Below are 27,927 nucleotides of genomic sequence, written 5' to 3'. Positions count from 1 at the left end.
AGGGATGTACATTCCTGAGGTGAGCTCTTTGCTGTCGTGCCTTTTAGTTATTTCCAAATCATGTGTCTTTCTTGTTATATCTCCTGTCTTTGCACTGGGATTTCATGATTAACAAATGTTGAATTGCACGAAAGGCAACCACCCCTTGGACTGCCAGTCTAGACAGCCAGAACCAATTAGATTCTCTGAAAGCAATCAATGCCTTCAGAAGTTGGCGGAATTCGCAGCTATATTCTTCAGCCATCCCAGATCACGACCACGCCATGATGTTCACAAGGTTAGTAATTATTAAAGGTGGAACATGTGTGTATTTGTTTTGATTGATGATTCTATTGTCTCCTTTGATGTCTGCGTGTTGCCCCTGTATTTAGGTATGATTTAGTCTACCAGAGCAACGGGAATATCGCAGGTGAGTTAACTCTCATGATACTGTTAAACAGAAAATTAGATTTCATCAGCGGTAAATCGGGATGCTTTTAATTGTACTTTACTTTGCAGGGTTTGCTTACATGCACGCGATTTGTTCTTCTGGATCGGTTTCTATCGTCGAGGATAATTTTAACCTTATCAGTTACACACTCGCAGCTCACGAACTGGGTCACAGGTAAAGGAAGCATTATGCTTTTAAATGTGAATGTACCTCTTTACAAATATAGAATAATTCGCAAATAATAATTTAAAGCCCTTAGAGTTCTTTAACTGAATTTAAAATAAAAAGTCACGATTACAATATTTTGTCTTGTCTTAAAGACACTGGCTACATACATTTTTTACCTCCTTTTGAAGAGTTTCTGATTTTACATATTTACCATCTTTGACAAAATTCGGGCATGTATGGATGTTCCCTTACTGTGCAGTATTTATTGATACTTATTTACCAAAAACGATGCACTTAGACCAACTTTTTAATCAATGCCTGTAAAGAGTTCAAGCGATTACAAAGCGTATCTATACGGGAAAGTGCCCATTAAACACTAATAATTTGATCACGTTTACTGAATTCAGTTTGTAATGCTGCTATGTTTTGCATGCTTTGCATATCTATTCACAATCTGTACAGAAATATTTGAAAACAGAAAAGATCTATTTGTTTGTAGAAAGTGTTCTTAAATGTAAATGCAAGGTGAAGATAACCAACAGTGATCAATCTCATAACTCCCATAATCAATACAAAATAGATAGTTGGGCAAACACAGACCCCTGGACACACCAGACGTATAGGTTTTACATTATGACCCCTGGGTCGAGGCCTCTGCTGGTGGACTGTTAGTCCCCGAGGGTCTCTACAGCCCAGTAGCTAAGTACTTCGTTACTAGCTTGAAAATACGGATGTATATTTAATTGCTGTTATAAAATTTAGAAATTCATTTCAAAATTAAGGATTATCTCCCTCATGCATAGCTCTTATCCTTGGACGAATTTGGTTCCACTTTTTTGGCACGCTGTTTTTGGCTATATTTAGCTCTAAAACTTCATAGTTATTTTGGATTTCAAACATTTCGGTTGAGCATCACTGAAGAGATATTATTTGTCGAAATGCGCATCTGGTGCATCAAAATTGGTACCGTATAAGTTTTACATGTAATCCACCAACGTGTTCTTGTTCTTCATCTTATTTTAACTATAGTCCAGCTGGACATGTCATTACTGGTGATGTTGATATAGTTGAAAATGAGGACCTCAAATCACTTATTCTAAAAGGTCCTAAATACAGAGAACCTCGGTCTTTTAATTGGCGACAGAACTTCATCTCTATTATGAATTCTGTCGAAGATTATGCCAGACAATGGTCTAAATATGAAAAAGAAGAACTTGATACGTTGTCAGAATGGGTTAAAAGCATAAGAGGAATATTAAAATCCCGCATTCGACATATGAAAACAAAAGTACGTACCATCTATCCTTCTGTGTTTAGTAAACCAGAAGTGATAAAAGAATTAGGCTACATGAGGAATATGTTTTGGTTCCAGCTGATAAAGCTAGTAACAACATTGTCTTTGTTTGTAAGGCTTCTTATTACAACTGTATTTTAAACGAACTTGGCATTCATTCCACTTTTGGTAATCGTACTTACACTCCAACTGCCCTTTCAAAAGATGAAATTCTTCAAAACCATGCTTCAGTTTTAGAGAAATTTAATATCCCAGTCAATGGGTTGAAAGACTATAAATTACCGTACCTATATTGGATTCCTAAACTACATAAAAATCCTTACAAAGATACATTACTGGATCCAATAAGTGCTCTACCAAGCCCCTATCTTTGCTCCTCATGAAAATATTACCAGCTGTGAAGGAGAAACTTCAAACTTATTGTGCGATTACTTATGGCAAAAGTGGTGTTAATCAAATGTGGATTCTAAAAATTTCTAAAGAACTTTAAGTAAACTTGAAATCGCAAAACTTTTCCCAAAATCAATAACATTAAAACCTATGACTTTTCAACACTATACACGACCATTCCTCACGATAAATTAAAGACTAGACTCTTTGACATCATAGACAGTTGCTTCTTCAACAAAAATGGAAAACGGAAATATTCATATATAGTGATCAGTCATTCAAAAACTTACTTTGTTAAACACCACTCTGATTCCACGCACAAGTACTCTGAAGTTGAAATAAAAAATATGCTAGAGTTCCTTATTGACAATATCTTCGTGGTCTTTGGTGATCAGGTCTTCCAACAGTCTGTTGGAATTCCCATGGGCACGAATTGTGCTCCTTTGTTAGCTGACCTGTTTCTATATTCATATGAAGCAGAATTTATTCAAAAACTTCTACGTGAGAAAAAAAGATCTCTTGCTGTGGCCTTCAGTACATCGATGACGTTTTGTCTATTAATAATAATAATTTTCATTCATATGTCGATTTGATATATCCCTGCGAGCTCGAAATAAAAGACACCACAGAGTCGTCCACTTCTGCTTCATACTTAGATATTTTATTGAACGTAGAAATTAACGGCAAACTGACAACTCAACTGTATGACAAACGGGATGATTTCAGTTTCTCCATCGTCAACTTCCCATATTTAAGTAGCAATATTCTATTATCACCTGCATATGGTGTTTATATATCTCAACTGATTCGATATACAAGAGCTTGTTCTGGGTATAGTAAGTTTTTAAACATATGTTAAACATAATATGAATTCAGAAGAAAAACATATGAAAAACATATGATAAAAGTGATACAAACATATGTTAAACATATGATAAACATATGTTAAACATATGTTTGAAAACATATGGTAAACTTGAGTGCTCCTTTTATATGTTAAACATATGTTTCAAAACATATGTTTAACATATGTTAAACATATGTTGCAATTTTACCAGTGTAAGCTACTGACAAACAAGTTGATGGTACAGGGGTTTCAACAGTCTCGATTGAAGTCAGCATTTCGCAAATTCTATGGTCGTTATAACGATCTAGTTCGTCAATACAACCCATTATTGGGTCAAATACTGTCTGACGTTTATCATACCGATTGTTAGACCATTGTTGGCACACTGATTTTGACTACAAATAACTCCGTTTACCTGATCAGGATATAAAGCTCATGGCGGGAGTGACCGGTCGACAGGGGATGCTTACTCCTAGGCACCTAATCCAAATTCTGGTGTGTCCAGGGGTCCGTGTTTGCCCAACTATCTATTTTGTATTGATAGTAGGAGTTATGAAATTGATCACTGTTTGTTATCTTCACCTTTCATACATGATAGTATTATATGGCTCCAAACTGTCTTCAATTTCTAATCTATTACATGAGATGTTTTTTGAATAGTTAATATGAAAAAGCGTTCTTCAATGAAAGGTGAAGATAACGAACAGTAATCAAAATGATTTCCAAATTTCTGTTTGGATTCTCTCTAAATGAAAGAACACCTCTTAAACCCGTCACATGCTAAAATATTAGACAGCATACAAACGCATGATTTCATAAGTTTACTGACAAATAATTTTCAATAAATAAAAACCTCGTATGACTTGATGCAGAAAGGCCTACATGTCTTACGAATGATTAATTGATAAAATTATTTTTAAAACTGCATTAAAATAACTCCTTCTACACTACCTTTATATCACATGGTCAGCAGTATCGTACCAAATTGATACATGTATATTCTTGCATTTGATATAATGAATTTCATCGTAAAAAGCATCATTGCCTCTCCAAATTGTATATGTGGTCATATTGTAGATACACAACATTTCTAAGAAGAAATTCTTCTTTATATGCAAATGGTACACCCAAGGAAGAACTTAGTTGGGTTTTTTTCAATGAATTTTTTCAGTGAAATGATTTTGCTGTTGTCAATACCCATATTTTACTGTGGGGAAATGCATAGTTTTCAAATGATGTGAATTTTTATATTTTTAAGGCAGTGCAAAGTTCATTAAGGTTTTAATCAGACCAACATATCATTTAGATATAAAATATTTTTCATATTATGCCTAATTTTGTACTTAGGTATACCGGTATATATAAATATATACATAATATTGTATATGCTAACGATTATTATATTTTGTGGTATGACAATCTTGATTTGTACTTGTACTGTATAACATAATATGTTTTGTATATGAGAGAGGTTTTCTAAGTTCCTTTGTATATTTATACAATAAAATATATTCAAATCAAATCATTCTAGCGGATGAGTTTGTCAAAAACACCATTAAACTATTAACCTTTCAAGCTTCATCTCCCTTTCAAGCATTAGGAATATTTAGTTATATTTTCAGTCACAATAACATAATGAATTTTCAAACTATTCACAACTTATCAGATGGACTCTAAACTATGAGATAAAAGGTGAAGATAACGAAAGTGATCAATCCCTTGATTCGTAAGGAATACAAAATAGAAAGTTGGGCAAACATACCAGAGGTGGGATCAGGTACCTAGGAGGAGTAACCACCCCTTATCGACGGATCAAGCATGAGATTTAATGTGAAATAGCTGGAATAATATAACATGATTTGTAATGAACGTAGTTTTGTACTTCGATCAGAAAAAGACGTTTTGACAGTGGGCCAACTATTCATTCATATTGACAATTTCACTAATTTTCCATCCGAATTTCGGCTTCACATTATTCGAATTATATCTAGATAATGTCTTCTATTATGGCAGTATTTTTCCATATGTATTTTTGCCCGAGTACATGATAAACGTTGTTTTGCATTGCTGGTTGTACATCTGCACCTCTATAACTTTAATCATTTTAGTTTAGGGGCGACCCACGAGGGTATAGGGAGCAACACATGCCAGGATGTTGGATACATCATGTCTGCGCAGGTTTTTCCCCGGGTCAAGTCTTTAAATCCCTGGAAGTTTTCCTCATGTTCTGTTAACCAATTTACCGAACATATCAACTCATTGGCGTAAGTATCAACTGAAAAAGAAATTCCAAAATCGAAAACATGTTTTCGTTTTAGACGCCTGTTCTAAACTTACAGTGCTTACAGATCAAATTGCTTGTTGCAAGAGACATCAACAGAAGATAGAGATGGACTGCAGGGGTACACAGCAATCTCTATTGGTCAGTTGTACCACGCGGACAAGCAGTGTGCGTTCAGTATTGGGACTGGTTCTGTAGTCTGCAGGGTAAGGGGCTGGACCATTCTACAAACTTTTTGTGCAGTTATTGGCATGATCCATTCTTCAACAATAATGACCAATTTTTTAACATCTGACAAGACGCGGTGTAAATGTTTAACCTCGAGTTTGATTTTCCAAAATTAAAAGAACAAAAAACAAATATCACCAACAACAACTGGGTAAATAAAACAACATATTTGAAGAAATGGAATTACGAATCTATGAAAATTATAAAAACAGGACAAATAAATTCAAATCATGCATGAAATTTTGCCTTGCCTATTTCCAGAGGTTATACGATTCCTCCAATTTCCAAGAAATCTGCACTGCTTTATATTGTACATCTCAGGATGGTAAGAGTTGTCGTCCAATTTTCCCTGCAGATGGCACCACCTGTGGAGATCGGAAGGTGCGTCACAAACGTTACACATGCTCAAACAGAATTTTATGAAATACTTACCTGATAAGTTGCCATACTAAATGTTTATTGTATTCTACAGTGGTGTCAAGATGGCGTCTGTACTTACAATAGTTCTAGCCCTATTGCCGATGGTCAGTGGGTTTTTCTTTCTCGATCATCTAATTTGATTTTCTATTTTATTTGATTATGTCTGTGAATAAAGCAAAAAAAAAATTTTGTTGCAACAAACTTCACAGAAACCTGTTTATTTGGAGATGAGCCGGGGACTGTTTGTACTCAGATGATGACGACCACTCCCTGGGGGTGTTATACAGACTACCGCAAATGTTGTAGTTCTTGTGAAGCAATAAAGTCCAGTGACAGCGGTAAGTGCTCCAGAAAAAAATCGACGGCAAAGCCTATTGGTTGAAAATTACGTCGTAATTGTTTTGAAATCGTTAAAATGCATTTAAAATCTTTTAGCATGCTTCTTTCATCTTTAATACGATATCTCGCTAGTTTACTATATACATTTACTAAACCTTGTTATCACCATCTTCCATCCGAAGACGTAATATGTAGTTGAAATTTCTTTCAATCTTCATACTATATATATTGGTGGAAAATATATAATGTGAAAAATTTCTTACATTTTTCTAAGTCTTCATCGATTTCTCCATCGAACTATGCATTTCCTCTCAATACATCTGTAGTAGTTGATGGAAAATATGTGATGTGAAAAATTATCTTTCGTTGAAAATCTGTTCTTTGCAAGAAAGATTTATTGGTGCTGATCTAATTAACGTACGACTTAATAGTTTTTCAAGGTAGCATGGGACAGTGTCGCACTATAGCCCCGGTCAACTTACTTAAAAGATGGACATACTCCATATTTGAAGTGATATTACATTAATTATTGATATTAACAGCAAACTAACAACTCAATTTTATGACAAGCAGGATGATTTCAGTTTCTCCATTATCAACTTTTCATATTTATGTGGCAATATTTCATTGTCACCTGCATATGGTGTTTATATCTCTCAACTCATTCGATACACAAGAGCTTGCTCTGTGTATGATCAGTTTTTAAATCGAGGCAGACTACTGACAACAAGTTGAAGTTACAGGGTTTTCAACATTCTCGGTTAAAGTAAGCATTTCGCAGATTCTGTGGTTGTTATAATAATCTACATGTAGTTTGCCAATACAACCTATCCTTGGGTCAAATTCTGTCTAGTGTTTCTTACCGATTGTTAGATTGTTCTTGGCACACTGATTTTGACGACAGATTACTCCATTTACCTGATCAAGATATAGGGCTCACGGCAGGTATGACCAGTCGGAAGGGGATACCTACTCCTCCTAAGCAACGGATCCCACCTTTGGTATATCCATGGGTCCGTATTTGCCCAACTATCTATTTTGTATTCCCTGTGGGAGTTATGAGATTGATCACTGTTCGTTATCGTCACCTTTCATGTGTAAGAATGTATAAAATAATTTTAGGATTGATGTGAAGTGTATTTTAGTGCTTACTGAAAAAGTTGATATGCAACAAATAAGTGTCACCATGATTCCTAGCATATATATATGTAGATGGGTGCAATGAAGAAACTAAGACATGTGGTCAGTTGCTGAAGAAATTCAGGTTAAAAGATGCATGGCCCAGCAAAAAGTCTGTAACTGAGAGGGAAGGTGATAGCTCCATATGAAAAGTATAATTCTAAGAAGGACAGACAGGGTTCTTGATTGTGCACAGTGTATAAACACCCAGTGATGATGTGTGGGTGGTGCGTATTATTAAAGCGAGAAACGGGCGCCTGCTCAGAACATGTTTTGTGCACCTGCACCAGTAGGTATAGATTACAGGTAATTTAGGGTCATAATTTATCAACTATAACAATATGAAATCAAGTATTGACATAAAAAGAAAATATGATTTTTCATTAGTCTACCATAATCTGACTTTGATGTATATCCCCTACCCACATGTTTCAGAAACAAAAAATATATGTCCTTTGCTACCGTAACCTTTTAAAAAAAAATGAAAAAACGAAAAAACATCTAACGTTATTTGTCCCCTACCGACTTTATGTTTGCGCTCCGTCCGTCTATCAGATCAGTTTTTTGCACTTTTTCTCTGTTCTTGCAGATATTCTTTTATTGATATTTATTACATTGCTTTGTCAAAGCAAGTTACAGATCATGTGTGAATTTCGTCTCGGTCTATTCATTTTTCACTAAGTTATGGCCCTTGGACTTAGAAAAATAGCTTGAGTCATTAGTTGTCCGGACTTTGTTGTTGTTGTTGTGCTTGCAGATATTCATTTGATATTTGGTACATTGCTTTGCCATAAGAATTTACAGATAAGTTCGAATTTCGTCTCGGTCCGTTGATTTTTCACTTAGTTATGGCCTTTGGACTTAGAAAAATAGCATGAATTATTAGTTTACATCCAAATTTCTTATTTCTGTAGATAAGACTGTTAGTCCCCGAGGGTCTCTACAGCCCAGTAGCTAAGTACTTCGTTACTAGCTTGAAAATACGGATGTATATTTAATTGCTATTATAAAATTTAGAAATTCATTTCAAAATTAAGGATTATCTCCCTCATGCATAGCTCTTATCCTTGGACGAATTTGGCTCCACTTGTTTGGCACGCTGTTTTTGGCTATATTTAGATCTAAAACTTCATAGTTATTTCGGATTTCAAACATTTCGGTTGAGCATCACTGAAGAGACATTATTTGTCGAAATGCGCATCTGGTGCATCAAAATTGGTACCGTATAAGTTTTACATTATGACCCCTGGGTCGAGGCCTCTGCTGGTGGACTGTTAGTCCCCGAGGGTCTCTACAGCCCAGTAGCTAAGTACTTCGTTACTAGCTTGAAAATACGGATGTATATTTAATTGCTGTTATAAAATTTAGAAATTCATTTCAAAATTAAGGATTATCTCCCTCATGCATAGCTCTTATCCTTGGACGAATTTGGCTCCACTTGTTTGGCACGCTGTTTTTGGCTATATTTAGATCTAAAACTTCATAGTTATTTCGGATTTCAAACATTTCGGTTGAGCATCACTGAAGAGACATTATTTGTCGAAATGCGCATCTGGTGCATCAAAATTGGTACCGTATAAGTTTTACATAAGAGTACCACACTCATTAAAACTTTTATCATAGTATGTAATACTGTATTACAGCAAAATAGCTAAATCATTCATGATCACTTACATTTCATTGTTCATTGACTTGGTTAAAAACTTAAATCTAATTATAAATTTGTCATTTTTCCTGGTCTAGTTTTTGTACCTGAATAGTAGTTGATTTTCAACCATTCCTATCCGGGTTCACCGATTTCCCCCTTTACCATAACCTACATAATGAACTTTGAATATTGCGACCGGTAGGTTACTACGTACTGCTATGCAATACTCTCAGAATGCTTGTTGACTCTGAAATTTGTTGAAAATAGCATTATACCACTAAATATATATGATTGATATTTTATTTCTTTGAGTCAAATTCAGAGGATTTTCATATCTTGATATATTTACATCTCGGATTCTTTTTATGGGGCTCACGGCGGGTGTGACCGGTCAACAGGGGATGCTTACTCCTCCTAGGCACCTGATCCCACCTCTGGTGTGTCCAGGGGTCCGTGTTTGCCCAACTATCTATTTTGTATTGCTTGTAGGAGTTATGAGATTGATCACTGTTCGTTATCTTCACCTTGCATGCATGCCAATTGATGCTTTTATGCTAAATTTCCATAAAACCACGACCTTCTGAACAGAGCACCAGTGACAAGTGCTAGGTGATAATTTCTATGCTTTAAATACTTTTTCCCTTAAAAGAAACACTCAGACACATGTATTGGAAGTTAATAAAAAAAAACATTACATATGTGTGCAAAAATATTTGCGTTAACCTCCATCACCCGTGCTCACATGCATCCATTTAAGTATATTGTGCCTTTTGATTATTTCTTTAAAAGTTTGTTCGTGAAGACAGATTGGTTTTTCATAAAGCTAAACTTTTTTCATTGATACTCGTATCCTTTCTGTTGGATGAAAATTCTCTTGTTTCAGATTTTTGTTGGGCGTAGGTAACCATGGTATGAAACGTAGCCCTTTTGTTTTCAGGTTGTCTCTATGGAAACCGCGTAAATTGTGACGTCTTGACGCTTGATTATCGTTTTATGTGTTACAACGCTGCTACGTATTCACAATGCTGTGGGTCCTGTAAGAAAATGTCCACCAATATTTCAGGTAAGCGCAAACAGAGACGTTGACTTATTAGTTTTAAAACTTTTGCTTTCCTTAGAAATGCAATTTCTAGCAATTAGTTGATTGTAGTTTCGTTTGATAAGTGGAAAAAAATAAAAAAAAAAACCTTAAAAACAAAAATGCAAAGATATAAGCACAAATACAATACACAGACAAAGACATTTTCGACCATTTGTAACATTCAATGGTGAAATTATGTAGTTATCTCTTTATCGTCTCCGGAAGTAACTCTTTCATCCAAAACATACATGTGCGTAATTAATATTACGAAAAATGACAGGAACTGGCTTAAGAAGACTTGGCGCACTAATTTTGACTACGGATTGCTACGTTTGCTTTATCAAGATATTGGGCTCAAGGCGGGTGTGACTGGTCGGCAGGGGATGCGTATTCCTCCAAGGAACCTGATCCCACCTCTGGTATACCCAGGGGTCGGTGTTTGTCCAAGTCTCTATTTTGTTTTCCTTTTAGGGGTTACGAGATTGATCACTGTTCGTTCGTTATCTTCACCTTTCATTCTAATGATCACATATCAAACAATTTACTAAAATTTAGATTCTACACACATGCATCAATATGCGCATTTATATCATTTAAAACTAATAATTTAATTAAAGCATAGACATTACTTTTTTCAACAATTCTAGTGTTTCGCAATTTTTTGTTTCATAACTTGCACACACAGTTTTATGAATGAAAAGTTTAACTACTTTTTTCAAATTCATTCACTATTTTTGTGGTCGTCGTAACTCCTCATTTTCAAACTGAACATTGGCATGTGAAAATGAAACACAAACGGGAAATAACTCTATTCACAAAGAAAGGACACATACAAAACCACTCACACTCTACACGCTCACTAGTACACAAAACTCACACACTCAAAATACATAACATCAAATGTGGATTCTAAAACATTCTAAAGAACTTTTAGTAAACTTGAAATCGCAAAACTTTTCCCAAATCAATAGCATCAAAACCTATTACTTTTCAACACTTTACACGACCATTCCTTATGATGAATTAAAGACTAGACTTTTTGACATCATACACAGTTGCTTCTTCAACAAAAATTCATATCTAATGATCAGTCATCCAAAAACTTGCTTTGTTAAACACCACTCTGATTCCACGTACAAGTATTCTGTAGTTGAAATTAAAAAAATATACTAGAGTTCCTCATTGACCATATTTTCGTGGTCTTTGGTGATCAAGTCTTTCAACAGTCTGTTGGAATTCCCATGGGCACAAATTGTGCTCCTTTGTTAACTGACCTATTTCTATATTCTCTTGCTGTGGCCTTCAATTTGACATTTATGCCTCGATAATTCCAATGTTATTACAATTGTTTTGATTGGACAAAAATAAAGCTGAACAAAAGTTTATACATCAATAAATCCGAAAACGCGATGTATTCATACACACATGAAAACAAATAACATAGGGCGGGGAAACTACTCAAATTTTTGCAATCGTTAATAAAGTGAATGAATTGGAATTACAAGAATCAAATATTCTTTTTGAAGAATTTATCGATGTGTAAACTCCGGACATTTTACTCACAAACTTAACATAAAAGTACTTCGCAGAGTACAAATTTACGTCTGACATTATCCAATGACATACTGTTTGCACATGTTTTTTTGGTGATTATTATCATTTTGATTAGTTTTTCGCACAAAACTAACACTAACATATATGGCTGAACACGGGTATGATGCATGTGACCCAAATTTGCCATTACGCATGCGTGTACATTTAATGCGAATTAGCTTCGCTTTGCGTTCACATGGAGCTAATGCGAAGTAAATTTAATTCGCATTAAATCGCGACATAAATTTTAATTCGAAGTAAACTAATGCGCATTTAAATCACCGTGTGAACGCGGTTCAGATTTAATTCGCATTAACTTACGTTTAATGCGAATTAAATTTTTCGTGTGAACGAGGCTGCAATGAAGTTCTTTTGGATTTTGTGTAGGCAATAGAGAAAATGATAAATCGTAGAATAAATAAAAAGAAAATTTATTTAGCAATAAGATAAGAAATATGAAGATGTTTGAAAAACAAAGAAATCACACTTTCACATACACACACCCATACTCTCTCACCGAGAAAGAAAATATAAATTGGTATAAATAAACCTGGCAATATTGACAATCAATCTAACGTATAACTGTCAAGACAATTCAATAGTTAATACAATAAATATGTCATTCCAGGCTGAAAATATAACTGGTAATAAATGTATTACATAATGGTTCAAATAGTAGCAAATTCCGCTAACTTCAGAAAAAGTTAAACAGTAGTAAATTACGTTTTGTACAAATTTCTCAAATTCCTTTTTGATAAAATGTAAATTTACTGAAACTCAATATGAAAGTTTGGCTACTCAGCACAATTCAATTTAACGCCACGTCACACTTGGCACAACCAGGCCTCCATACAGCGCGAACAACCCCTCCGCTTCCAGTCCCGGACTCACAGGTCTCTCACTGAACAACGATACTGGGTAACGCCGACTTCAAAATAATGCCAACACTAGGCCCACAAAATAATTGCCGAGTCCACCACGTGGACCACCCATGTACGTACAGCACCGTCTCACGTGTTCCGATTCCCACGCCGAGCACCTACTGAAACGCTGAGAGTACTGCCTGATATGGCCCAGATAGCTTCTTAAATCCCCTCTGCACTGAAATAGCAATAACTTAACCTAAAACCTATACACAAAACGACTTGGTTAACAACAAAATTGAAAACACAATACACGAGAAAATTAACTCGAAACCTCGCAAATATTTCACACAAAAAAAGCTTACCGGCTGAAGAAAACCTATGCCCACACAGTAAAATGTTTGTCTCTCTGGCTACCCATTACCCAGACTAACTTCTGGAATTCGCCAAGAAAAGACCCCTGCTGGACAGCATGAAAACGTGGCCGCACGCTTGACAAACAACCGCTACTCTGACTGAGCAAACCGGTATGCTAAAAATAGCCTTATCGACCAACACTCACACTACGGAAACACCTTACAAACATAAACAACTGTTTACAGACAACACCACAAAAACTAACTAAATGAAAATTAACTTCATCACAGAGGCATAAGATATATCGACGACGTTTTGTATATTAACAATAAAAACTTTCATTTATATGTCGATTCGATAGATCCCTGTGAACTCGAAATAAAAGACACCACAGAGTCGTCCACTTCTGCTTCATACTTAGAAATTTTATTGAACGTAGAAATGAACGACAACCTGACAACTCAACTATATGACAAACGGGATGATTTCAGCTTCTCCATCGTTAACTTCCCTTATTTATGTAGCAACATTCCATTATCACCTGCATATGGTATTTATATCTCTCAACTGATTCGATACGCAAGAACTTGTTCTGCGTATGGTCAGTTTTTAAATAGAGGCAAACTACTGACAAAAAAGTTGACAGTGCATATGTTTCAACAGTCTCGATTAAAGTCAGCATTTCGCAAATTCTATGGTTGTTATAACGATCTAGTTCGTCAATACAATCTATCATTGGGTCAAATACTGTCTGATGTGTTTCACACCGATTGTTAGACCGTTCTTGGAACACTGATTTTGACTACGGATACCTCTGTTTATCTGATCCGGATATAGGACTCACGCCTGGTGCGAACAGTCGACAGGGGATGCTTACTCCCCGTAAGCACCCGATCCCACCTCTGGTGTGTCCAGGGGTCCGTGTTTGCCCAACTATCTATTTTGTTTTGCTTATAAGAGTTATGATTGATCACTGTGTGTTATCTTCACCTTTCATATGACAATAAAACAATATATTTTGCTTTAAGACAGACAGTTTAGTTCATAAAAACCCAACCAGTATACAGGTAAGTAGATCCTCAGTACCCCTTGCTTGTCGTAGAAGGCAAGTAAATGAGGCGGTCCTTCGGATGAGACCGCAAAAACCGAGGTCCCGTGTCACAGCAGGTGTGACATGATAAAGATCCCTCCCTGTTCAAACGCCGAGTATAGGCCGAAATTTTGCAGCCCTTCACCAGCAGTGGTGACGTCTCTATATGAGTGAAATATTCTCGAGAGGGATGTTAAACAATATTCAATCAAGCAATCAATGGTTCATTGGTTCACAATACGATGCGCACACATGATAGGGATAGATGCACATGCTGTTATGTCACCACTTGGTATACACATTACAGAGATTTTTCATGATGCCTCGTCCAGATATGATACACTGGTACATGTAGTAGAAGTCGATTTTGGCAGTGGTAGTAGTGCAGGGACACTCATATATAGTACAAGCAGACAGAACCAGTACATGGATTACGTGAATCGCCTTAATGAGTACACAACAGAGGTCACCGATAATAATTGTTCATGGTCGGAATTGCTACAGTCTAACATTACGTACCCCTTTCCGTAGACTTCGAGAAGATCACTGGACCAGGATTAGGAATCTAAGTACTACGTTACCATATGGATGCAATAATGATGTATATGATGTGGGAAATTTGACTAGTTCACAAGGAAATAACGTGAATGTGATGGGACTCTTTCCCAATACTCAAAGACGGAAATGCAGGCATGGACTTCGTTCATATAAAAGACCAAGTATAAATGATGTCACGTTTGATTCACTTTTACCTTACGTCAACAGACAATTAGGTCCACATCATATTTACACAAAACTTTACTGTTCTATTGAGAGTTTTACATACGTTATTTCAAGAAGCCACAAGTAGTCTGTACTTGGATTTTTCAACACCTGAATATAGACTGAACTCTATGATTATGGATGTTGCCAATCACAAGCTTTTTGACCACCACAGGTCATGGATGAAATACCTTCCAAATCATGCCGCCAGTTCCTTACGCTCAAATTTACAAAGGAATAGATGCCGTCAACATAAACAACATTCTTTGTCAAAAAAGAGTTCAGTTGTATATTCCAACTTATTTCAAGTTGAAGTCTACAACCAGTATTCCTGCGAATAAACTTCTACTATTGCATCCAAACTTTTTAATTATAAACAAACTTTGCAGTGCCTACATATAGATAATCTTATACTTAATCCACCTACGTGTTCTTGTTCTTCATCTTCTTTCATCTATAGTCCAGCTGGACATTTCATTACTGGTGGTGTTGATGTAGTAGGAAATGAGGACCTAATCTAAAAGGTCCTAAATACAGATAATCTTCCTCTTTCAATTGGCGACAGAACTTCATCTCTATTATGAATTGTTACAAGGATTATGCCAGACGATGGATTAAACATGAAAAAAGACTGATTCGATACGCAAGAGCTTGTTCTGCTTATGGTCAATTTTTAAATCGAAGCAGGCTACTGACAAACAAGTTGATGGTACAGAGGTTCCAACAGTTTCGTTTAAAGATAGCATTTTGCAAATTCTATGGTCGTTATAACGATATTGTTAGCCAATACAACCTATCATTGGGTCAAATACCATCTGACGTGTTTCATACCAATTAACAAGCTGTTCGTGGCACACAGATAACTCCTTTTACCTGATCAAGATATATAGCTCACGGCGGGTGTAACCGGCCGATAGGGGATGCTTACACCTCCTGGACACCTGATCCCACCTATGGTGTGTCCGTGGGTCTTTGTCTGCCCAACTCTCTATTTTGTATTGCTTGTGGGAGTTGTGAGATTGATCACTATTCGTTATCTTCACCTTTCATGTATTTAAATACAACTTAACTCTATAAAAAAACACGTTGAATTAACGAAAATAGTATATGTAATTGTGCATATATACAGAATATCTTCACAGAGTAAAGTATCGCAAAAATACAATATCATTTCACACAGAAAAAAAAAACCCGGCACGATCAACACCTAGCTTGGCACCACCACACAGGGAGTTCTATGGTCACACAGGTTTTCACACAGAATAAACGGCACCACCACCACACAGAACGGCACCACAACACAGGACAGTTCTATGAGCACACAGGTCATTTACATGACCACACAGACATAACTTAAGCGTTCTGTTTGTAGGACACACCTTCCCGACGACTCCTGCTAAACTAACACACCACTATAGAGCTGGTTATACAAAACACGTGACCTCACTCTCGCCGAAATATGGTTACTCTCTCATACAGATTATGGCGCACAATTAGGGACAAAATAAACGACTATGTACCTCCCCTTCTTAACTTCAAAATTGGGGAACCCATATTTTAAGAATAATGATACTGACTACTGAACATGACGGCTGAGGAAATCAACGCCTGAATGGTAAAATTGTAAAACTGCAAATAAATTGCCCAGCACATCAATCCACCATTTGCCACTTCGACCTATTTAGGTACATTAAAGGTTGATTATCAGTTTGTAAGAAAAAATATCCCCCATACAGGAGTGCCTGAAACTTCCTCAGTGCCCACACTGTTGCCAAGCACTCAACTTGAGACTAGCATATGCAACGTTAACGGGAAACAATTTGTCGTACTCTTGAAATAACACTGCGCCGATACCAAAGTCCAAAGCATCGGTTCTAAGATAAAAATCCATTCAACAATTGGAAGCCTGAAAATTGGTGAAAACAACAACAAAGACTTTAATTACTGAAAAGACCTCTAGTGCTCCTTGCACCACTTAACTTTGTTAGGAACACCCTTTTTGTCAAATCTGTCAACGGACAGCTGGCTATTGTAACAAATTGGGGATAAATTTGCGATGATAACCTATGAGACCCAAGAAAGATCTCACTTGTTTCTTAGTTTCAGGACATGGAGCATTTTTGATTGATCACTGTTCGTTATCTTCACTTCTAATTTCTCACTATTAGGTTTTATCACATCATCATCAACTGAATGACCTAGACATTCTAATGAACTAATCCCAACAAAGCATTTTGATAGTTTCGCTGACAACTTCCTAGAACTAAATCTATCTAACAAACCTCCAAGAGACAAAATGTGCTCTTCCCAAGTTTCCAAATAAATCAAAATATCATCGATGAAACTTTAAGTGTCTTTGAGATCTTTTAACAGGGCTTGCATCATTCTCTTGAATGTTGCGGTCGCATTTGATAATCCGAAAGGCATTACCTTGAATTTAAACAAACCACCAGGTGTTACAAATGATGTCAGGTCTTTGTCATCATCTCTCATTGGGATTTGTCAATATCCTTTACACAGATCTACTTTAGAGAAAAACTTACTTTGACTTTTTGAGTCAGGCATAGGTTCCGCATCAAATACAGTTACCTTTATTATTGAGTTTCCTGAAGTCAATGCATATCCTTTTCGATCCATCAGATTTGTTCACAACAACAATAGAGCTAGCATATGGAGATTCTGAGGGTTCTATTATATCCATCTCTATCATTTTCCTGATTTCATCTCGAGCTGCATCTCGGAGAGCAAATGAAATCGGATACGGATTATTGATGATTGGTTCTGTTGTTGTAAGATGAATTGTATGCTATGCCAGATGTGTACCACTTGGGATGTCAGTCAAAACATCTCGGAATTCAAATAGAGGTTGCTTAACTTCTGCCTGCTGTTGGTCTGACAAATACTTATGTGGACGTTTTTGTCGGTTTCAGACGCTTTCAAGGAAGGGCATTCCAATGTAACTCGCACTCATTGTTTGTCAAGTTTTGCTCCTCTGATTCAATCACTGAACATGACCCCACTACAGTGCTACATACCTGAGTTGATTCTCTCTCTATGTACTTCTTCAGACGATTGATGTGGCAATTTTTTATTTTTCCTTCGATATTAACTCTATAATCAGATCCTCCAACTTTACCAACAATGGTGTAAGGGTGTTTTCACTGCTTTGGGAGTTTGTTGTTATCGGTTGGAAGGAGTATAAGAACCTTATCCTAAAGTTTCAATGACCTAAGCTTGGTCTTGCGATCATAATGAAAGATGAAGATAACGAACAGTGATCAATACAAAATAGATAGTTAGGTAAACACGCGTTATTGGACACAACAGAGGTGGGATCGGGTGCCTAGGAGGAATAAGCATCCCCTGTCGACCGGTCACACCCGCCATGAGCCCTATATCTTGATCAGGTAAACGGAGTTATCCGTATTACTAGTCAAAATTAGTGTGCCAAAAACGGCCTAACAAACGATATGAAACACGTCAGACAGCATTTGACCCAATGATAGGTTGTATTGACGAACTAGATGTTTCTTGTAGCGTGTATTGGAATTCTGAAGAGTCCTCTTTGCCAACTTGCACGTATCTGTAATACGATCCTTTAAATCCAAGACATACTGGTGTGTGTTTATTATTTCTGGATCTCTCACTTCATTTGTCCACATTTCTCGAAGAAGGGAAATCGGACCACGCACGGATCTACCATATAACAGTTCGAAGGGGGAAAATCCCGTACTCTCTTGTGGGACTTCTCTATAAGCAAACAGACGTGGAGCAACCTATCTATCCCAGTCCTTTTCTCTTCCAGAAGCCTTGCACTTTAACATCTGCTTGAGCGTACTGTTAAATTTTTCCACTAAATCATTACATGCAGGATGGTAAGAGGTAGTTGTAATCTGTTTGAGCGAATGGGGTAGGTATGGTAACTTAGCATGGCTTTGCACTTGAGTAACCCTAGCTGATAAAGTATGAGATTCCGGTCTAGTACCAAGTTCTAGTGCATCTAGCCTTTTCTAACTGAATTTGTTTGTCTAGTATGACCAACTGACTCTCTCATAGATATATCAAAACTAAACTCTTTCTCTACTTTCTTAGACGCTTGTTCTTTTTCTATCATTTGCAATGTGAGCTATTTTTCTAGTCCCTCTTTCTGCAGCTCTCTCTCTCTCTTTTTCTCTTTTGTTTTTAGGTTGTCTCTATGGAAACCGAGTGAATTGTGACGCCTTGACGCTTGATTATCGTGTTATGTGTTACAACGCTGCTACGTATTCAGAATGCTGTGGGTCCTGTAAGAAAATGTCTACCAATATTTCAGGTAAGCGCAAACTGAGACTGTATCTCATGTTTACAAAATGCTACCTATTAGTTTTAAAACTTTTGCTTTCCTAAGAAATGCAATTTCTAGCAATTAGTTGATCGTAGTTTCATTTATTAAGTGGGAAAAAATAAACAACCTTAAAACAAAAATGCAAAGATATAAGCACAAATACAATACACAGACAAAGACATTCTCGAACTTATGTAACATATTCAATGGTACAATTATGTAGTTATCACTTTATCGTCTCCGGAAGTAACTCTTTCATCCAAATCTTTAGCTCTTACATGTTTATTGTTATTTCGAATTTCCAAAATTTGAGCTTGAACATCACTGAAGAGACATTATTTGTCAATGCGCATCTGGTGCATCAAAATTGGTACCTTATAAGTTTTACATTACAATCCCTGGGTCAAGGCCTGTACTGGTGGACTGTTAGTCTCCGAGGGTCTCTACAGCCCAGTAGCTAAGTACTTCGTTACTAGCTTGAAAATACAGATGTCTATTTAATTGCTGGGATAAAATTTAGAAATTCATTTCAAAATTAAGAATTATCTCCCCCATGCATAGCTCTTATCCTTGGACGAATTTGGCTCCAGTTTTTGGCACTCTAGTTTTCCTTTTAGCTCGTACAAGCTTATTTTTATTTCGAATTTTCAAAATATCACTGAAGAGACATTATTTTTCGAAATGCGCATCTGGTGCATCAAAATTGGTACCGCATAAGTTTTACATGTACGTAATTAGTATTACGGAAAATGAAAGGTAAAGCTGACTTAATACTCCTGGTGCAATGATTTTGACTGCGGATTGCTCCGTTTGCTTTATCAAGATATTGGGCTCAAGGCGGGTGTGACCGGTCGGCAGGGGATGCGTATTCCTCCAAGGAACCCGATCCCACCTCTGGTATACCCAGGGGTCGGTGTTTGTCCAAGTCTCTATTTTGTTTTCCTTTTAGGGGTTACGAGATTGATCACTGTTTGTTCGTTATCTTCACCTTTCATTCTTATGATCACCTATCAAATAATTTACTAAAATTTAGATTCTACAAACATGCATCAATATACGCATTTCTGTTATTCAAAACTAATAATTTAATTAAATCATAGAAATTACTTTTTCAACAATTCTAGTAAATTTTCGTTCCATAACTTGCACACAAAGCTTTATGAATAAAAAGGTTTAATTACTTTTTCAAATTCATTCACTATTTCTATGGTCGTTGTAACAATCTGGTCTCCCAATACAACCTATCATTGGTTCAAATGCTGTTTGACTTCAAACTTCCAGAAGAAAAAAAATAAATATATGGATTTAACATGTTAAGGCCATGTCGATTCCGTATCTTTTACCTGATTGGAAGTTGTGTGTTGCCTTAAAGCAGCTGCTAAATGTGGACCTATTTTATAGCTTATGCACAATCCTACCTTCTGTTTTTAATAGGCATAATTCAACAATAGAATCGATAGCAATTTCATTTCATATATCCTACACGCGTAAATAGGCCTACGCACTATGGAGCGCCAAATTAACATAAACTCAAATAATTGAAGATATCTTCAATTATTTGAAGATATCATCAATTCAATTATTGCTCTCTTTAATTGAATTAATGCACGCATTAAATCAATTATTGCTCTCTTTAATTGAATTAATGTGCGCATTAAATCAATTATTGCTCTCATCAATTGAATGAATGCGCGCTTCAATTCAATTATTGCTCTCATCAATTGAATTAATGCGCGCATCAATTAAATTAATGAGAGCAATAATTGATTTAATGCGCGCATTAATTCAATTATTGCTCTCTTCAATTCAATTGATGAGAGCATCAATTGAATTAATGAGAGCAATAATAGATTTGATGCGCGCATTAATTCAATTATTGCTCTCTTCAATTCAATTGATGAGAGCATTAATTTCGTAGAAATACTGCTCGCAATAATTGATTTAGAGCTCGGTATAAATAATTTGATGATCTCTTTAATTCAATTTAAGATATCTTTAATTATATACAATGCTTTTGTATAAGGAATTAATGCGCGCATCAATTCCTTTAAAGAGAGCAACAATTCAATTAAAGAGATCATTAATTCAATTGTGGATATGTTGAATTGAAGATATCTTTAATTATTTAGTTGCTCTCTCTAAAAGAATTATTGCTCTCTTCAAATGAATTAAAGATATCATTAATTCAATTGAAGAGAGCAATAATTGAATTAATGCGCGCATTAAATCCATTATTGTCCTCATCAAATGAATTAATGCGCGCATCAATTCAATTATTGCTCTCATCAATTGATTTAATGCGCGCATTATATCAATTATTGCGCTCTTTAATTGAATTGTAGCGCGCATCAATTCAATTGTTGATATCATTAATTCATTTGAAGAGATCATTAATTCAATTAAAGCGCGCATCAATTCAGCAGAAGAATTAATGCTATCATCAATTCATATAATGCGCGCAATAATTCAGAATTGAAGATATCATTAATTATTTGAAGAGATCTTTAATTAAATTGTTGCGCGCATCAAATGAATTGATGATATCTTCAAGATATCTTCAATTATTTGAGTTTATGTTAATTTGGCGCTCCATAACGCACGGCTATACATAGACAAGTTGATCCTCGTCCAGGTGCGTGTAGTTTTTTTGGGCTGTATCTATTCAGAGCAGATCACACAATTGCATCACATCGATATAATCATGATCAAACTAAATACTTGAAATATCTTTAGAAATAGCAGGCTCTACCATTTCACCTTTTCTGAATTTCGTGAACAAAAAGCATGTAATTTGTTCGGAAGCTGTCATGACGTCACGAAGTGACCTATTTTGTAGCTGTATAGGGAAACGATCGGCTATATATTTCTGAGACGAAGTAGAATAGAAATAAAGTTTTTTGTCAATGATGCAATATAACTTCTTCGATCTCGTTTAAAAGATAACAGCCTCGGCTTTTATTCTGAACCTCGGTTATCCTGCAACACCTACGAAAACGCATACTTTATTTCTTAAATAGAAATTGAAATACACATGGCATTCCATGTTTTTAAAAAACCATAGTCCCCGCCCACTGATCTTTCAGTTGAATTCTTGATTCTGGCGCCGCTGTAGCAACCAGTAATGATATAAAATCCACTAATGATAAATATTGTATTAACAAATGTATTCGTGTTCGCTAATGAAATAAATTATAGGAGTTATGGAATAGATCACTTTTTCTTATCTCTCACTTTCATTTTGCAAGACCGCCGCGGTAGTCTAGAGGTAGAGCGTTCGCCCCGCATGCGGAAGGTCAATGTTCGAATCCCGGCCGCGACATACCTAAATCGTTAAAACAAGTAGTGACAATTCCATCGCCAAACGATCGGCATCAGGTGTGAATGTCACGGGTCCTCGGAGATGACCTTAAAAACGGATGTCCCGTGTCACAGTAGATGTGGCACGTTAAAAAACCCTCACTGCTCAATGGCCGTAAGCGCCAAGCATAGGCCTAAATTTCAAGCCCAACACCGGTATTGGTGACATGTCCATATGAGTGAAAAATTCTCGAGAGGGACGTTAAGCAAGATAAAATCAATCAATTAATCGTTTTGCAAGAGCTCAATATTCTTATTATAATAAATCATATTATCCAAGCATTGACCTAGACACTTTCCTATTCGTGCAGATTGTGAATACGGAGACAAGAATGAGGGAATAATATGTAGTCAAATCAAGCCCCATCACTGTTACGACTCCAGTACCGCCGCGTCCTGTTGTGAGACATGCTCCAAGTACGAAACTGACCGATCAGGTGAGGCACCCATTTACGTCTACTTAAGCTTCTTTCAAAGCGATGGCTTGTCCAGAAAATTGGAAAGAGTACAGAGTAAAGAATTCTCAATAGAGCCGAGGTATCGCGCTTTCCAAGTCATTTCATGGAAATGTGTGTACCTACAGCTAGATACTGATACATGCCCCAATGTTCCCCCGTAAGAATTGTGTATATAGTTTTGAAATTGCGCGCGACGTTCATTTGGTACTTTTATCTACCATTGGATGAACATATTTTTCTTTACTACTGTTCAGTCGCTAACCAATAATCATTGCACTGTATTAAAGATGGATCTGAATAAGATCCCACTTGAATAATACCAATCTAATTAAAATCAGACTTCTTAAATCCGCGCCGTATACTAATGTAGCGATTGTGAGCGTATCCTAGGATCTGATTTTAATTAGATTGAATTAATACTACATTTCAGCATTTTTCACTCGGAAAATGGCAATTGCTTATTTTCCCCATGCATGTCGAAAAAATTGGGGGTTTTAAAGAAATAAATTTCATTTCTCCCTTTAATGCTTCATGATAAGTATGCTGATGGGAAGCACTGCAGTTCATACCCTTTTGCATTTTTACATTCAACTTCCATTTCTGTTGGAATTGCTGGCCGTAAAAATCAAAGAACTATGTTTATCAAGATTCATACGCGCATTGTTCTCGTCAACAGCATCGCATTTATGAGGAAATGGCAAACTCCTCGTCGAGGCCTCATTACGTCATCTACGAATAGACCTCTCCTATGTGACGCAGTACAATATACAGATTTGTATATTGTGAGTCCGCAATTATCACGCAGGCAAATAACACTAAAGAAGTAGTTCGTAGTTAAAAGTTTGAAGATATTGACATTAAGAGCATTAATATAAAAGTATGGATTTTATTTTAAACATAAAATGATCATTGAAAAGTAGGGAGACTCTGTTCAAATTTTTGTGTAAAGTAATGAACTTGATGTTTACGTTCTTGTTTTGAAAGTTGTTTACGTTTGACATGGGGTTTTTTTTCGTCATTCTACAATGACGTCACACAGTATACTCGGCCTAAGAAATCGCTATCCCATAATGCCTAACTGGAAGAGTTTGGTTTGTAAGCAAACGAACTCTGGCGGAAGTTTGGAGGAAATGGTTATCATTATAATAAGTAATGATATCGAAATCATTTAATTTTACGTTACACGCTTTTTCATTGGTTAAAAAATTATTGGAATATCGTATCCAACGAAAAAAATAAATAAATGGAATGTTGGGGATTCCCCTGGATGCTTCGTATTTATATATAGATTAGGGAATCCTGAAAAGAAAAACTTAACAGTTCTATCTATCTATATAAATTTATTAAACAAAAACAAACAAATATCAAATATAAATAATAATTAATTATGCAAAATGAAATAAACATGGCTATTTGAGGACACCCCCCCCCCCCCCCAAAAAAAACACTCGTCTGCTGCAATTCCGGTCTGAGAGTTAAATGAATTCAACCGGGGTGACAATAATCCAGTTTGCACCTTACGACAACTTCCTTCACGTCACAAACCCAAATACCAGATACACCGCACACTGCCTCAAAGATACTGCCTCAAAGATACTGCAATATCGTAGCCCTTAATGACTGTGGTTTCGAACTCCGGCATAATATGTTTATGAGTGGGCACCGAAACGAGACTTCCGTACGACGTTACAACAGCTGGGACGCCTTCGGAATTCACTGATAAAACTCGAAAACTCCTATGTAACACTCACTTGTCCACCTGGAAGCCGTGGCAACCCTCAAGAAAACCCTACCTGGCATCCCACATGGCCACATCTTGATAATGCACGTCTCCCACGCTTTCCGTTAGTACCGACATCGAACTTTGCACTTAATTCCAGTTCCACTCAACACAATTCCTGCAATTTTTTCTCAGCAGGACTTGTCTCTAACTCATCCTTTTAAAACTGCATTCTTCAGTCCACAAGAAACTCGTTTGCTCAACAGTAAACAACAGTTCGTGGAAGTCGCCGTTAGGCCTGACGGATTTAGTTGGGTTTTTTTAAGTTGTGTATTCACAAATTACTACGACCATCTCGAAATTACATAGAATGTAGTCCAAGAATAACTCGTTAATTCAACTCAAATCAAATGTTTTATTATGTAAACTCGATGTTTTAAAATATCAAATGATAAGGAATGAATTTATTATTTTTTCGTTGGATGGAGGTATACCACGAAAAAAAAGACGGAAAACTTTTGCATCATGCGCTACCATTGGAAATGTAATTATATTCGTCAATACCTTCAATGACTATAGTAAACTCCCAATGAAGCTGGCAATACAACTAAGTGTCCCACAGTGTACCTGATGTAAGCCCCATTTATCTGTGTTCGCCTTGACTTTCTTGTTGTATGATTCAAAGGTTGTAAATATGGAGATAAGGTGGACACATGTGATTTAAACTTTGACTGTTCTGGACAAGTCACAGAGGATTGTTGTGCTACATGTTATAAAGAAACAACCACAACAACGACGACAACAACAACGACGACGACAGCAATGCCAAGCACAACAACACTCAGTACCACAACATCTAGTACAACAATCATCTCAACAACAAAAACAACAGCAACAACAACTCCAGTTCCAACAACTAAAAGATCTACCACTACAGTTGTCCCAACAACTACATTATCTATGACAGCTATCACTATACCTTCCCCTACAACAACCACAATTATAGCAAGCACAACTAAACCAGAAAGTACATCTTCCCCAACGATTTCAACTGTGCCATCATCGTCTTCAAGAAAGATAACCAAGACAAAATCATCAACAACAATGGAAATACTTACAACACGTATTCAATCTGACAGCACAACAACTGAATCTTCAAATTTAGCAACACCGAAAAGATGGGCTAACAAAGCTGCGAGGTCCATACCCGAGACGAGTAAGTTGATAAATGCACTTTTCCATTTTCATTTCGTTGGTCAAAATGAGATTATATTACAACAGATATCCGTGTATATTTTCTTTTTTTCAGCTTGGTTGGTCGTAACAGTGACGTGTGTCGTTTGTGCTCTTGTTGTTTTTATTCTACTGTGAAGTTGCAGGAAAAAACCATCATCAAAGGAAGGACTTGTTCAAATTGCATAAAAGGCAATATATTAATATCATTTAGAATCATGATTTTATATGACTTCTTACGTGTTACGAATTCAATTTTAAAAGTGCTGTATAATTTTGTGAAGCCCATCTCTTTCCACATGATAATCATTACATTACAGAAACAACAACACGGTGCAATGATTATTGGCCCCTATTGGTCACTCGAATTCCACACAATGTGGAACATACACGTACTTTGTTTTCTGTTGATAGAGTACACATGCGTCTTTAAAATTTTGAGAACTGGATGACCTGATGGTGAAAAGGATATTTAATGCTTCTTGTTTTATTTTAAAAAGCAATCTTTCCGCCATATAAATGCAACTAATAATCTCTCAATTACCAAGTTATGGTTTAGAAAGCTATTTCACTTAGCATTTGTAACTGCCTCTTGATAACTACCATGATCAGTGATCAATCTCATAACACCTAAAAGCAATACAAAATAAAATTTCAATTCTTTTCAAATCCGGTATGAAGCATTATTGAGACAAGAGGGTGCCTAAATTGTAAATTCCAGGACTATTGCACCCCTATACTAGGCATTAGGGGCGTGGCAAAAATTGACCAATTTTCAAAAATGTCCAACCGCTCATGTGTAAGAAAAACTAAATACATAGTGATGTAGATCAAGAAGACTTCTACCAAAATTGTAAACTTCATGATCCCCGGGGTAGAGGTTCTGACTCCAGGGAGAGGCCAGACTTGGTATATATAGTGTATATGTGTAAAACATAGAGATTGTTTTTATTTTATTTTATTTTAAATTCCCAGATCCTCAAATTGGAAGTGCTCCAAATGAAATTTCCTCCCCTTAATGTACTGTACTGCATGGTATGGAGGAGAAAGCATGAGCAGGAACACAGACATTATGCACTCCAATAAGCCACATAAGAGAAGTGTTCACAAACTATTTTACACCCTCCACCCCTCAGATCAACTATAACTTTAAGGATGACAATTGGATCCTCCTGTGCCTACAATATACACATCTGCAAATAGCATTGAAGCATAGTACAAAGTGTCAAATCTATCCGATAAGCCATATGGGGGAGAAATGTTCACAAGCTATATTACATCCTCCACCCTTCTTAGATCCACTACTGGTATATCCATGGGCCCGTGTTTGCCCAACTCTCTGTTTTGCATTGGTTATAGGAGTTATAAAATTGATCACTGTTCGTTATCTTCGCCTTTCATCTAGACTTTTCTATCATGTCCGAAAATGTCCAAAAAGAATAGTTTTAGTTCTTAACTTAAAATCATTTGAAAAGACACGACAGATACTCTTGAATGGATGAAAATAATTGAAATGTGTAGAAAAAAAACCTAATAATGCTCGATAACTACTCCCTGCACCCTCACCTTTACACTCAAGTCTCTATGTTTGTTTTGTTTTTTGTTGTTGTTTTTTTTATTAATTTATCCTTTCGTTCAAATTTTTCTGTTTCAGAAGTCTAAATATCTGCTCTCTACCGTACTTAAATATCACCAAACATAGAGACTTGTAAACCCTGCACAGGGCTGATCAGCCTCCTAATTAAATCTGTCATCATGTATCCCTCTGTAGGGTGTTTTATGACCTTTCCCCAAATCAAAATGTTTTAGTTTAGCTGTTGCATTCCTAGTGTTTCCATGTGGTCAATTCACATGGCAGTTTCTAC

General features: G+C 36.3%; 1 protein-coding gene and 1 long non-coding RNA gene across 3 annotated transcripts; one reads left to right on the top strand and one right to left on the bottom strand.

Moving 5' to 3' along the window:
* The first annotated feature begins 61 nt into the window (after positions 1–61).
* Positions 62–26,393, top strand: LOC125678435 (integumentary mucin C.1-like). Of its 2 annotated transcripts, XM_048916887.2 has the most exons (13): positions 62–277; positions 372–409; positions 499–604; positions 5,238–5,393; positions 5,478–5,616; positions 5,900–6,019; positions 6,111–6,162; positions 6,268–6,396; positions 10,162–10,287; positions 19,157–19,282; positions 22,963–23,088; positions 25,515–26,045; positions 26,139–26,393. In XM_048916887.2, the coding sequence occupies exons 1-13, from the start codon at positions 264–266 to the stop codon at positions 26,198–26,200; spliced, it is 1,725 nt and encodes a 574-aa protein (XP_048772844.2). In that variant the 5' UTR covers positions 62–263; the 3' UTR covers positions 26,201–26,393. The 2 variants fall into 2 exon arrangements, with proteins under 2 accessions (XP_048772844.2, XP_048772845.2); XM_048916888.2 differs by lacking the exon at positions 22,963–23,088.
* Positions 12,313–13,252, bottom strand: LOC125678459 (uncharacterized). The gene is made up of 2 exons (XR_007371534.2): positions 13,127–13,252; positions 12,313–12,999 (listed from the first exon to the last, which is right to left on the bottom strand). It is a non-coding gene; the product is annotated as an uncharacterized LOC125678459 (long non-coding RNA).
* Positions 26,394–27,927: the final 1,534 nt, after the last annotated feature.

The sequence above is a fragment of the Ostrea edulis genome, chromosome 2 (genome assembly GCF_947568905.1).
Source record: "Ostrea edulis chromosome 2, xbOstEdul1.1, whole genome shotgun sequence".
Taxonomy (NCBI): domain Eukaryota; kingdom Metazoa; phylum Mollusca; class Bivalvia; order Ostreida; family Ostreidae; genus Ostrea; species Ostrea edulis.
Note: the sequence above shows the minus strand (reverse complement) of the source record. Positions and strands in the feature narration are given on the sequence as shown.

What these genes read in the sequence shown, in the direction of transcription:
- LOC125678435 (XM_048916887.2), top strand. An exon ending in TTCTAGCCCTATTGCCGATG is followed by an intron (nt 6,163 to 6,267) that starts GTCAGTGGGTTT and finishes CAAACTTCACAG; the next exon opens with AAACCTGTTTATTTGGAGAT. An exon ending in GTACGAAACTGACCGATCAG is followed by an intron (nt 23,089 to 25,514) that starts GTGAGGCACCCA and finishes TATGATTCAAAG; the next exon opens with GTTGTAAATATGGAGATAAG.